The sequence below is a fragment of the Mercenaria mercenaria genome, chromosome 18 (assembly GCF_021730395.1).
Source record: "Mercenaria mercenaria strain notata chromosome 18, MADL_Memer_1, whole genome shotgun sequence".
NCBI lineage: Eukaryota > Metazoa > Mollusca > Bivalvia > Venerida > Veneridae > Mercenaria > Mercenaria mercenaria.
Window position 1 is genome coordinate 38,846,728 of NC_069378.1, and position 13,108 is coordinate 38,859,835.

General features: G+C 36.4%; 1 protein-coding gene across 3 annotated transcripts in view; it reads left to right on the forward strand.

Moving 5' to 3' along the window:
• Nucleotides 1–13,108, forward strand: part of LOC123538129 (MAGUK p55 subfamily member 7-like) — a 105,284-nt gene that overhangs the window by 50,598 nt on the left and 41,578 nt on the right. For all 3 annotated transcript variants that reach the window (XM_053529614.1, XM_053529612.1, XM_053529613.1), the window contains exon 8: nt 697–782. In XM_053529614.1, the coding sequence (XP_053385589.1) occupies nt 697–782 (86 nt within the window). The remainder of the gene's footprint in view (nt 1–696; nt 783–13,108) is intronic.

The following is a 13,108-nucleotide window of genomic DNA, read 5'->3' on the forward strand; positions in this document are numbered from 1 at the left end:
ATGGCTGACTCGTAAGTTATGCTCATCGTCTTGATGAGGTGATCATTTGACCCAAGTTTCATGAAAATCATTCAATGGGTATAAGTTATATGGAACGGACACAATCGTTACGGACAAATGGAGACCATTCTTATAATTAATAATCAAGTTAGACACCTCTGGCTTGAATATAATTCAAATTATGGCTCTTGTTCGACTTAAAAATTCTGGTTGAGGTTTTGCGTGAAAACTGCTGGTTTGATCTCTAAATAATTTCACACAAATGTTCCTTAGTTGACCCTCTACAATAATTACTGTTCAAGTCTGCTGTGAAACTCAGGTGAGCGATATAGGGTCATCATGTTTAACCATCGATAGAGATGTTTTGCTTTCAAGTACTTATTAATCATCCAAGATTTTCAAAACTTTGCGAATATATATTTCAATATTTCTAGCCAGGAGCATATTTTATAAAATTAGCCATGAATATATCTTTATAGCCAATAGTTTGGAGTTTATATTAGCTCTAATACAACTAGCTAGGAGTAGAGCTATAAGCTATATGTTTAAAGAACTTATGGCATAAGCCGTGGTGTATGTCAGTATAGCTCACCAGGAATATATGCATATACCATAGCCAGGAGCAAAAAAGTAGTAAAAAGGTAAAGTAATCGGAGTATATGTTTTTAAAGAGCTTTATTTCAATATCAATTTTAGGGTTATTACATATTGGAGATGAGATTTTAGAAGTGGCTGGTAAAAGTGTCAGGGATAAAACACCAGACGAAGTCGTACAGATGTTAGTAAGTGCTCTCCTCTACATACATTCAATACTGTAATCATTTAAGTATTGCTTTAATCTTTAAGTACAAGTTTGTGGTTCTGAAACAGTTTTTGTCTCTATGTTAGGAAGACAATATGTCTGTCGTAGTAACACAAGTTTATTGACTTTAAGATAAAAGCTGTGCTTTGAAGTGCTGCCTTTAACATGACCGCTGCGCTTTGTAGTGCTGCTGTTAACATGACAGTTGTGCTTTGAAATGTTGCCTTTTACGTGACATTTATGCTTTGAAGTGTTGCCTATAACATGATAGTTGTGCTTTGAAGTGTTGCCAAGTATAATAACATGATAGTTGTGCTTTGAAGAGTTGCTTTTAACATGACAGTTGTGCTTTGAAGTGTTGCCTATAACATGATAGTTGTGCTTTGAAATGTTGCCTATAACATGACAGGACAGTTGTACTTTGAAGTGCTGCCTTTAATATGACAGCTATGCTTTGAAAAGCTGCCTTTAACATGATAGTTGTACTTTGAAACGCTGCCTTAAACATGAAAGCTGTGCTTTGAAGTGTTGCTTTTAACATGACAGTTGTGCTTTGAAGTGTTGCCTATAACATGATAGTTGTGCTTTGAAGTGGTGCCGATAACATGATAGTTGTGCTTTGAAGTGTTGCCAAGTATGATAACATGATAGTTGTGCTTTGAAGTGTTGCCTATAACATGATAGTTGTGCTTTGAAGTGTTGCCAAGTATGATAACATGATAGTTGTGCTTTGAAGTGTTGCCTATAACATGATAGTTGTGCTTTGAAGTGCTGCCTATAACATGATAGTTGTGCTTTGAAATGCTGCCTGTAACATGATAGTTGTGCTTTGAAATGTTGCCTATAACATGACAGGACAGTTGTACTTTGAAGTGCTGCCTTTAATATGACAGCTATGCTTTGAAAAGCTGCCTTTAACATGATAGTTGTACTTTGAAACGCTGCCTTAAACATGAAAGCTGTGCTTTGAAGTGTTGCTTTTAACATGACAGTTGTGCTTTGAAGTGTTGCCTATAACATGATAGTTGTGCTTTGAAATGTTGCCTATAACATGACAGGACAGTTGTAATTTGAAGTGCTGCCTTTAATATGACAGCTATGCTTTGAAAAGCTGCCTTTAACATGATAGTTGTACTTTGAAACGCTGCCTTAAACATGAAAGCTGTGCTTTGAAGTGTTGCTTTTAACATGACAGTTGTGCTTTGAAGTGTTGCCTATAACATGATAGTTGTGCTTTGAAGTGGTGCCGATAACATGATAGTTGTGCTTTGAAGTGTTGCCAAGTATGATAACATGATAGTTGTGCTTTGAAGTGTTGCCTATAACATGATAGTTGAGCTTTGAAGTGTTGCCAAGTATGATAACATGATAGTTGTGCTTTGAAGTGTTGCATATAACATGATAGTTGTGCTTTGAAGTGCTGCCTATAACATGATAGTTGTGCTTTGAAATGCTGCCTGTAACATGACAGTTGTGCTTTAAAGTGCTGCTTATAACATGACTGTTGTTCTTTGAAGTGCTGCCTTTAACATGATAGCTGTGTTTTGAAGAGCTGCCTTTAACATGACAGTTGTACTTTGAAGTGCTGCCTTTAATATGACAGCTGTGCTTTTAAAAGCTGCCTTGAACATGATAGTTGTACTTCGAAATGCTGCCTTAAACATGAAAGCTGTGCTTTGAAGTGCTGCTTTTAAAGCAGCATGCCTCAGATTTGGCTAAAAAATAATCTTTCTTTCAAATTGAAGTTTTGGTCATATTATCAACAGTAGAAGATGAATTTTTGTTTCTAAAATATTTTAAAAGATCCAAATAAAAGAAAAAAGATGACCACTTCGAGAATCGAACCCCGGACCACCGCCGCAATAAAAACATTTTCCCATTGTCGCAACCAATAGCGCTATAGCTGAAGTAGTGAATAATGACTTCAAAATATAGATATTAATAAAATTTTATAATCGAGACAGTTTACCTGGCGTAAAAGCGTGACAAACGCTTTTCGAATTTCATCGTAAAAAGTAGTAAAAACAGCAAATTCTCATGTGTTTCCTTAACATAAAGTTTGTCAGTAATTAAGTTTTAAAGCCTTCTTAAGAAATATAGCATTTATTTCAAGATATCTAAAAAAATATTAATTTTTTTGTTGTCGAACGATCTGGACCCTTACAGAAGAAAAAGGCCTGCTGCGTACTCTTGCTGTGTACATACAGCGTATATGATGAGTACATGATGTGTACTGAAATCAAGGGCTTTAAATAGTACGCAGGATATACACTGCACATACACCAATAGTACGTTTGTAGTACACTTTTGACATGCAAATGAGCTCTGCCGCGTACTACTTGCTGCGTACATGCTGTGGACTACATAGTACACAGGATGTACGCTGGAGGAATTTAGTATGCGGGAAATAGTACGCCGCATGTACGCGGCACATACACTTTTCACATGCAAATGAGCCTGCGGTGTACTACCCCTGTGGCGTACATGCTGTGTACTCCTGGCCCGAGTCCTGCGGCGTACATGCTTTGTACTCCTGCTGCATACATGTTGTGTACTCTAGTGGCGAAACTGCTGTGATAATGTAAATTCCTTACCCCACCAACTTTCGTATGCAAATGCTGATCATTTGCACAGAAAAAAACAGAAAAAAGATAAATGACATGCATCAATAAGTATTTACCCTTATCAAAATAATGTAGATTGATGTTATCAAATAAATTAGTATGCTTTTCTTCATCCACTTTTCAATGAAATAAATCAATTTTTGTAGCATGTAATTTGGTAAACATTTGAAGAAAATGGCGTAACTGCATCAAGGGGAAACAATTTTAATGCAACTAAATATAAGTGTTATGATTTATTATAGACGATGTGTGCGTAATATGTATTTATTTTGATTAAAATCCATCTGAGAACAATCTAGGACTGGAATTATATAAGCATTTATTTTCTTTTACGTCCGTAAAAAGTAGCGCACCAAAAAATTTTGGATTGATTTTTTCCAATGGGGCGAGCGCAATTAGCCAAAAACGTTCTGAAAATATACGAGCGGCAAATCCAATGAACAACGTTTTAATTTGGTGTGGCCTTAATGAGTTAACATAATGAGCATTAAAGCCTTTATAAAACATGATAGAATGGTGTTTTGCTTAAGAGTATTCAAATAACAGTGAGAGCTATTAATTCTTCTCATTCGGGCACTGTTGAGGCATTATCTTGGTAATTATTTCATGTATTACAAAATGTAATGCAACGAAGTTCAAATAAGGCTTTTCAATTATCCAAGTTAGAAAGCTCCAGGATTAATTCAAAATGAAAAAGAATATATTTTTACACTGCATGCAAGGTGCAGCTCAGAAATCACTAAGATGTAAGCTTCACAAATGAACATTGCAAATAGTTTGGCAAATTTTCATTGTTCAGAATACCGGTAATCTGAACTATTCTATGCTATTAAGATAAAAGTTACTCGGAAATCAAGTTCTTCCTTCCAAAAAAAAAAGAAATGTACAAATCCTTCCTGCATGAAGTGTACTTCAGACTTTTACCTAAAACAATTCAAAGTATAAACACCAAAAGAAAATGAACAAGTCCCTCCTGCGTATATGAAGTTTACTTCAGACTTTAACTTTTAAAAAAAAACTAAGTATAAATGCCAAAAGAAATTGTACAAGTCTTTCCCGCGTATATGAAGTGTACTGCACAAATTTCAAAGTATCTGCGGTGTACATGCAGTGTACTATTTTCTTGTTCAAGTCCCTCCTGCATACATGCAGTGTACTCCTTACATTTTCAGAGTCTGTGCTGCGTACTTGAAGTGTACTAGTGACCTCCTGCGTACATGCTGTGTACTCGTCGAAATAGTATGCGGCATGTACGCGGCATGCGGTGTATGTAAAATGTACTCCTCTGGCGTACTACTGTGTTCGCGGCATATACACAGCAAATACGCAGCATGTACGCCACAGAGGCTTGCTTCTGTAAGGGGAGGCATGCTGCTTTAAGGTGACAGCTGTGCTTTGAAGTGCTGCCTTAACATGAAAGCTGTGCTTTGTAGTGCCGTCTTTAACATGACAGTCTTACAGTGACACAGAACTGTCATCGTGGCCAGGTATATATGTATGTAAACTGTTTTGGGAGAAATAGCAGGGGCGGATCCAGGATTTTTTTCCAGGCGGGTGGGGGGATCCAGGGGGAAGGTGCTGCTGGGGGTACGGGGAAAATGTTTGTTTCTTGGGGTCAACGGAGAGCGAATTTCGAGCGTTTTAGAGTAAAAAAATCAAGAATCTGAATCCCATCAAAAATGTAATCATCGCTTTGAAAATTAGAAATCCATTATTATCCCCCGACAAAAGTCGGAGGGATATAGTTTTGGCATTGTCCGTCCATCCTTCCGTCCGTCTTTCCGTCAGTCCTTCCGTCCGTCTTTCCGTATGTCCTTCCATCTTTCCATTGGAGCCATATCTAGGAAATGGTTGGGAATATTTATTTAAAACTTCATATACCTGTTCACCACTATGAGTTCTTGCGGCCTGTCAAGTTTCAGTCAGATTGCCCAAGTAACACCAGAGTTATGGCCCTTAGAAGTTTCTAGTGTTAATTATATAGGGTACTATAAATATGGCAATTTCTACATGATAACTTTTGATATATTTGACCTAGAACTATGAAACTTAAACAGAATTTAGAGCACTATAATGTGGTTGTGCACAGACAATTTTGTACGGATTTCTTCTGTAACTTCAGAGTTATTGCCCTTTAATTGTCTAAAAATCCACATATTTGTACATAACAAACTTACCATTTGGCAGAATTTCATTAAATTTCTTTCATTCTTTTCTGTGAACATTTATTATAAACATGTGAAGTTCCGCACCCACACCTGGTCACCCATTTGCCTTGGTCACACCCCCTCCCCCTCCCAACCCCCCAACCCCTCCCCCTAAAAAAAAGAATTTCTTATTTTAGATTTTTTTCAAACCTTTCAAACCTTCTAAGTTGTACCATTCCCCCATCTCACTTCTCCACCCAGACATGCCCACCACTGATCATGCATCCTCTTTCAAATAAGCGCAAATACGATCATATGTTAATTAGGCTAATTATAGAAAATCGATATTCAGCACTGACATGGAAACTCCTTCAGATTTCCCCAGGCGTTGATAATATCAGAAACTAGATGAATGCCATTAACACTAATTAGCGCAAATTAAGTCGGATCAATGCATAGATATTATGTATTATTTCTTCTGACAAAGCATAAATATTATCAATGGCTTCCCAGGCTACTTTTTGCCATTCCTCACCACAAACCCTTTCGGCGGGGGATACCAATTCATCGAATTTGCTTGTTATTTTACAAATTTTCCCATGATATGAAAATGAGCATAGTGGGGGTACAGATGAACAAGGATGAAAAATTCATACCATTTTAAATCACCATTAGATATAGGGATGTACCGTTCTAGAAAGGTTCATTTATCCTTGAATTGAATTTGCGATACACAGCAAGTTATGTTTGGATTCTCAGTGCCACAGCACGTTCTAATATGAGTTTTGTACTGTTTGTTCAACTGTGAGAGTGCAGCTATAAAAGTTTTCACAATTAACTTTGAAAATTCTAGGAAGTGGGGTGGGGGGGGGGGGTCCAGACTCAAACACCCGCTGGTTCTGCCCAAGAATAGTTTGTAAAATTGTAAAAAGTCCGACCTTCATGGTCACTTTAAATACACCACACAGTGCTTGGCATGTTGGTTTGTCCGAAAACATTACACTCCACCGCTTTTACAACCTTTTCAGTGTTAACTTAATAGTTTCAGCCGAACTGACAAGAACGATGTCACCCACAAAATGTATTTTATTATTGTACTGACCAGAACGATGTCATCCCCAAAATGTATTGATCATTGCACTGACTAGAACGATGTTAACTTCAAATGTGTCAATAATTGTATTGGCCAGAACGATGTCATCCTCAAAATGTGATGATTATTTTACTTACCAGAACGCTGTCATCTTTAAATGTACCGATTGTTGTACTGACCAGAACGGTGTCATCCAAAATGTGATGACTCTTTAACTGTCCAGATCAATGAAATCTTTAAATGTATTGATTATTGTACTGGCAAGAACAGTGTCATCCTTAAATGGGATGATTTTTTAACTGGCCAGAATGGTGACATCTTTAAATGTATTGATTTTTGTACTGACTGGATAGAGATTGCGAAATGGACTTTTCGTCTGCAAAATGGACTTTCATTTTTTTGTGATTTTAATTTCAGCGGTATCTGCATTTTCTTAAATAGATATGATAGATAAGAGGTAATACTCCATGTCGGTCACTATTGTATAATATATTTATGTAATTTATAACCAAGATATAACAATTCATTAAGACCACGTCCTTCAAAATGGACATTTTCATGCATACATATATCATTGAAATTAAACCCGTAATTTGAATAATAAAACTCCATTTCGTACACGTAAAGTCCATTCTGCACTCTATCCCTACCGGTACTGACAAGAATGATATCATCTTTAAATATATTGGTTATTTACTGACCAGAACGATGTCATCTTTAAATGTATTGACCATTGTACTGGCTAGAACTATGTCATCCTAAAAATATATTGATTATTGAACAGATCAGAAGGATGTCATCTTTAAATGATTTGATTATTATACTGACCAGAACGGTGTCATCTTTAAATATATTGATTATTATACTGGCCGGAATGATGTCATCGTCTAAATGTATTGATTATTGAACTGACTAGAACAATGTCATCTTTAAATGCATTGATTATTATACTAACCAGAAAGATGTCTTCTTTAAATGTTTTAATTATTGTACTAGCGGCCAGAACGATGTCATCCTCAGAATGTATTAATTTTTTCACTGTCCAGAACGATGTCATCTTCAAAAGGTATTGATAATTAAACTGACCAGAATGATGTCATCCTCGAAATGTATTGATTATTGAACTGGCCAGAACGATGTCATCCTATAAATATATTGATTGTTGCACTGGCCACAATTATGTTATTGTCAAAACGTATTGATTATTGTACTGATCAGAAATGATCAGAACTATGTCATCTTTAAAATCATTGATTTTTGTACCGATAAAAACGATGTCTTCCTCAAAACGTATTGATTACTGAACTGACAAGAACAATGTCATCGTCAGAATGTATTGATGAAGTGCTGCCTTTAAGGTGACAGCTTTACTTTGAGGTGCTGCCTTTAACATGGAAGCTATGTTTTGTAGTGCCACTTGAGTATGACAGTTTGTTTTTTTGAAGTGCATCCTTAAAAATGACAACTTTGCTTTGGAGTGTTGCCTTTTACATGACAGCTGTGCTTTGAAGTGCTGCCTTTAAGGTGACAGCTGTGCTTTGTAGTGATGCCTTTAACATGACAGTTGTTCTTTGAAGTGCTGCCATTAACATGACAGTTGTGCTTTGAAGTGTTGCATTCAACACGACTCTTGTACTTTGAAGTGCTGCCTTTAACATTACAGTTGGATTTTGAGTGCTGCATTTAACATGACTGTTGTACTTTGAAGAGCTGCCTTTAACATGGCAGTTGTGCTTTGAAGTGCTGCCTTAACTTTACAGCTGTAGTTTGAAGTGTTGCTTTTAACACAACTGTTGTGCTTTGTAGGGTTTAAGTTAACATGACAGTTGTTCTTTAAGTAATGGTCTTTAAAGTGTTGCCTTTTACATGACATTTGTGCTTTGAAGTGTTGCTTTTAACATGACAGTTGGGCTTTGAAGTGTTGCTTTTAACATGACAGTTGGGCTTTTAAGTGTTGCTTTTAACATGACAGTTGGGCTTTTAAGCACTGCCTTTAACATGACGACTGTGTTTTGAAGTGCCGCCTTTAATGTGAAAGCTGTGCTTTAAGTGCTGTGCTTTGAATCTGTGAGTTGTTTCCCATCATATAAGAGCTCAGTCTTAAGTCATAAAATGGGATAGATTTATTTCTCGGAGGCAGATGAATTTTTGTACCCCCCGACAACAAAGATGTAAGTGGGGGTATATGGTTTCAGGTTGTCTGTCTGTCTGTCCGTAGATGCAATCTTGTGCGCACCATCTCTCCTTATCCCCTTGACAGAATTTAATGAAACTTCACACAAGTGAACAGTACCAACAGTGGTTGTGTATGGGGCATGTTAGGTTCTTTTAGAAAAAAAAATTGCAGAGTTATGGGACTTTGTTTTTTTGTTACTATACTATATACATAGACACAATCTTGTGCGCACCATCTCTCCTCATCCCCTTGACACAATTTAATGAAACTTCACACAAGTGATCAGTAACAACAGTAGTTGTGGATGGGGCATGTTAGATTCTTTTAGAAAAAAAATTTGTAGAGTTATGGGACTTTGTTTTTTTTGTTGCTATACTATATACATAGACACAATCTTGTGCACACCATCTCTCCTCATCCCCTTGACACAATTTAATGAAACTTCACACAAGTGATCAGTAACAACAGTAGTTGTGCATGGGGCATGTTAGGTTCTTTCAGAAAAAAAAATTGCAGAGTTATGGGACTTTCTTTTTTTGTTACTATACTATATACATAGACACAATCTTGTGCGCACCATCTCTCCTCATCCCCTTGACACAATTTAATGAAACTTCACACAAGTGATCAGTAACAACAGTTGTGCATGGGGCATGTTAGGTTCTTTCAGCAACAAAAATTGCAGAGTTATGGAATTTGTTTCTTGTTAACGTACTATGTACATACAGTCTGCATATGCAATCTTGTGCATGCCTAATCTACCAAACCCTTGCAGAGTTTGCAAATTTGCAGAGTTATGGGACTTTCTTTTTTTGTTACTATACTATATACATAGACACAATCTTGTACGCACCATCTCTCCTCATCCCCTTGACACAATTTAATGAAACTTCACACAAGTGATCAGTAACAACAGTTGTGCATGGGGCATGTTAGGTTCTTTCAGCGACAAAAATTGCAGAGTTATGGGACTTTGTTTCTTGTTAACATACTATGTACATACAGTCTACATATGCAATCTTGTGCGTGCCTAATCTACCAAACCCTTGCACACAATTTAATGAAACTTCACACAAGTGATCACCCTTACAGAAGAAAAAGGCCTGCTGCGTACTCTTGCTGTGTACATACAGCGTATATGATGAGTACATGATGTGTACTGAAATCAAGGGCTTTAAATAGTACGCAGGATATACACCGCACATACTCCAATAGTACGTTTGTAGTACACTTTTGACATGCAAATGAGCTCTGCCGCGTACTACTTGCTGCGTACATGCTGTGGACTACATAGTACACAGGATGTACGCTGGAGGAATTTAGTATGCGGGAAATAGTACGCCGCATGTACGCGGCACATACACTTTTCACATGCAAATGAGCATGCGGTGTACTACCCCTGTGGCGTACATGCTGTGTACTCCTGGCCCGAGTCCTGCGGCGTACATGCTTTGTACTCCTGCTGCATAAATGTTGTGTACTCTTGTGGCGAAACTGCTGTGATAATGTAAATTCCTTACCCCACCAACTTTCGTATGCAAATGCTGATCATTTGCACAGAAAAAAAACAGAAAAAAGATAAATGACATGCATCAATAAGTATTTACCCTTATCAAAATAATGTAGATTGATGTTATCAAATAAATTAGTATGCTTTTCTTCATCCACTTTTCAATGAAATAAATCAATTTTTGTAGCATGTAATTTGGTAAACATTTGAAGAAAATGGCGTAACTGCATCAAGGGGAAACAATTTTAATGCAACTAAATATAAGTGTTATGATTTATTATAGACGATGTGTGCGTAATATGTATTTATTTTGATTAAAATCCATCTGAGAACAATCTAGGACTGGAATTATATAAGCATTTATTTTCTTTTACGTCCGTAAAAAGTAGCGCACCAAAAAATTTTGGATTGATTTTTTCCAATGGGGCGAGCGCAATTAGCCAAAAACGTTCTGAAAATATACGAGCGGCAAATCCAATGAACAACGTTTTAATTTGGTGTGGCCTTAATGAGTTAACATAATGAGCATTAAAGCCTTTATAAAACATGATAGAATGGTGTTTTTGCTTAAGAGTATTCAAATAACAGTGAGAGCTATTAATTCTTCTCATTCGGGCACTGTTGAGGCATTATCTTGGTAATTATTTCATGTATTACAAAATGTAATGCAACGAAGTTCAAATAAGGCTTTTCAATTATCCAAGTTAGAAAGCTCCAGGATTAATTCAAAATGAAAAAGAATATATTTTTACACTGCATGCAAGGTGCAGCTCAGAAATCACTAAGATGTAAGCTTCACAAATGAACATTGCAAATAGTTTGGCAAATTTTCATTGTTCAGAATACCGGTAATCTGAACTATTCTATGCTATTAAGATAAAAGTTACTCGGAAATCAAGTTCTTCCTTCCAAAAAAAAAAGAAATGTACAAATCCTTCCTGCATGAAGTGTACTTCAGACTTTTACCTAAAACAATTCAAAGTATAAACACCAAAAGAAAATGAACAAGTCCCTCCTGCGTATATGAAGTTTACTTCAGACTTTAACTTATAAAAAAAAAAACTAAGTATAAATGCCAAAAGAAATTGTACAAGTCTTTCCCGCGTATATGAAGTGTACTGCACAAATTTCAAAGTATCTGCGGTGTACATGCAGTGTACTATTTTCTTGTACAAGTCCCTCCTGCATACATGCAGTGTACTCCTTACATTTTCAGAGTCTGTGCTGCGTACTTGAAGTGTACTAGTGACCTCCTGCGTACATGCTGTGTACTCGTCGAAATAGTACGCGGCATGTACGCGGCATGCGGTGTATGTAAAATGTACTTCTCTGGCGTACTACTGTGTTCGCGGCATATACACAGCAAATACGCAGCATGTACGCCACAGAGGCTTGCTTCTGTAAGGGCAGTACCAACCCTAGTTGTGCATGGTGCATGTTACATTCTTTTAGATAAATATTCTGCATAGTTATGGGACTTTGTTTTTTGTTACTATACTGTATACATACAGTCTATATACATACAGTCCACATAATTATGCAATCTTGTGTGCGTCAAATTGCAATGTACTGTGTCAGTGCATGCGGGGGGTACATTCATCACCTTTAGTGATAGCTCTAGTTTGTTCTGTCGTGCTATGTTCTTCAAATGAGTTTATTAATCTTGGACATACTTACATACTACTCGCTCGCACAACTACGTGGAACAAAACTATAGATCAAGAGAAGTCTTTGCTAAATATAAGAGTTACCGTGACATTTCCATTTTCACACAGTAAAACATAGGAAACTTTACTCTTATTCAATTATTCAGACAACTTGAATCACTAAAAATGTGTGTTCATTATGATATTACTGTGTCTTATTACCTCAGGCTCTTGCTGGTATGTCTGCTCATTTTGAAAGAATTAATTTATATTGCAAATTTCGCTGAATTCTCTCTGTGAAATTGCAGTTTTCTATTTCTCTTGGGGATACAAGCAGTGATATTTATTATGCGCTCCTAGACAGTGCTTTCACAGAAATATAAATCAAGTTGTCTGATGTTGATGTTAATCATGTTAAGTTCTTTAAAATTGTAATTGTTTGAGACAACTTTAAGAACACTTCAGCCTGGCCAAACTTCATAATCAGTTGTAGCCACCCTTGGCAGCTTTGACGAACACGGATATTCTTAGCTTTTTTATTCCCCTTACATGAAAGAATGCATTATTATTACTGCTGTATTGTCCTGATTTATATTATAATATATACAATTCTAACACGATCTGCAGCAATTGCTATATAAACATATAGCGAAATCGCCTATACATGAATCTACGATAAAATATGGTTGGCTGTTACATTTCACCCCCTATGATTGTGGCATAAGAGATTCTACTTCAGTTCCATTACATACAAATTATTTCAGGGCCGAACGGTTGAAAACAGCATTTTAAAAACACAAATATGATAAAAAGTCATACTGACTTATGTGTAGGACCGTTTAAACACGTTTTGATCTCTACGAGCGAATTCAATTAGCTTAATTAAGATTCAGCGATGATGTCATAAATGTATGACATAAAGTATGATGTCATAATGATGTGACGTCATATAAAGTTAAGCTCGTAACTTGTAACACAGGGTCAACTCGCCTAATTTGATGATTCTCTTCATAATTAGTTTGCGAGCTGTTAGATTACTAATTCATAAATACTTCTCAAAATTCTGATAAAAAGACAAAAATATCTATACGTTCCATTAGCTATGCAACT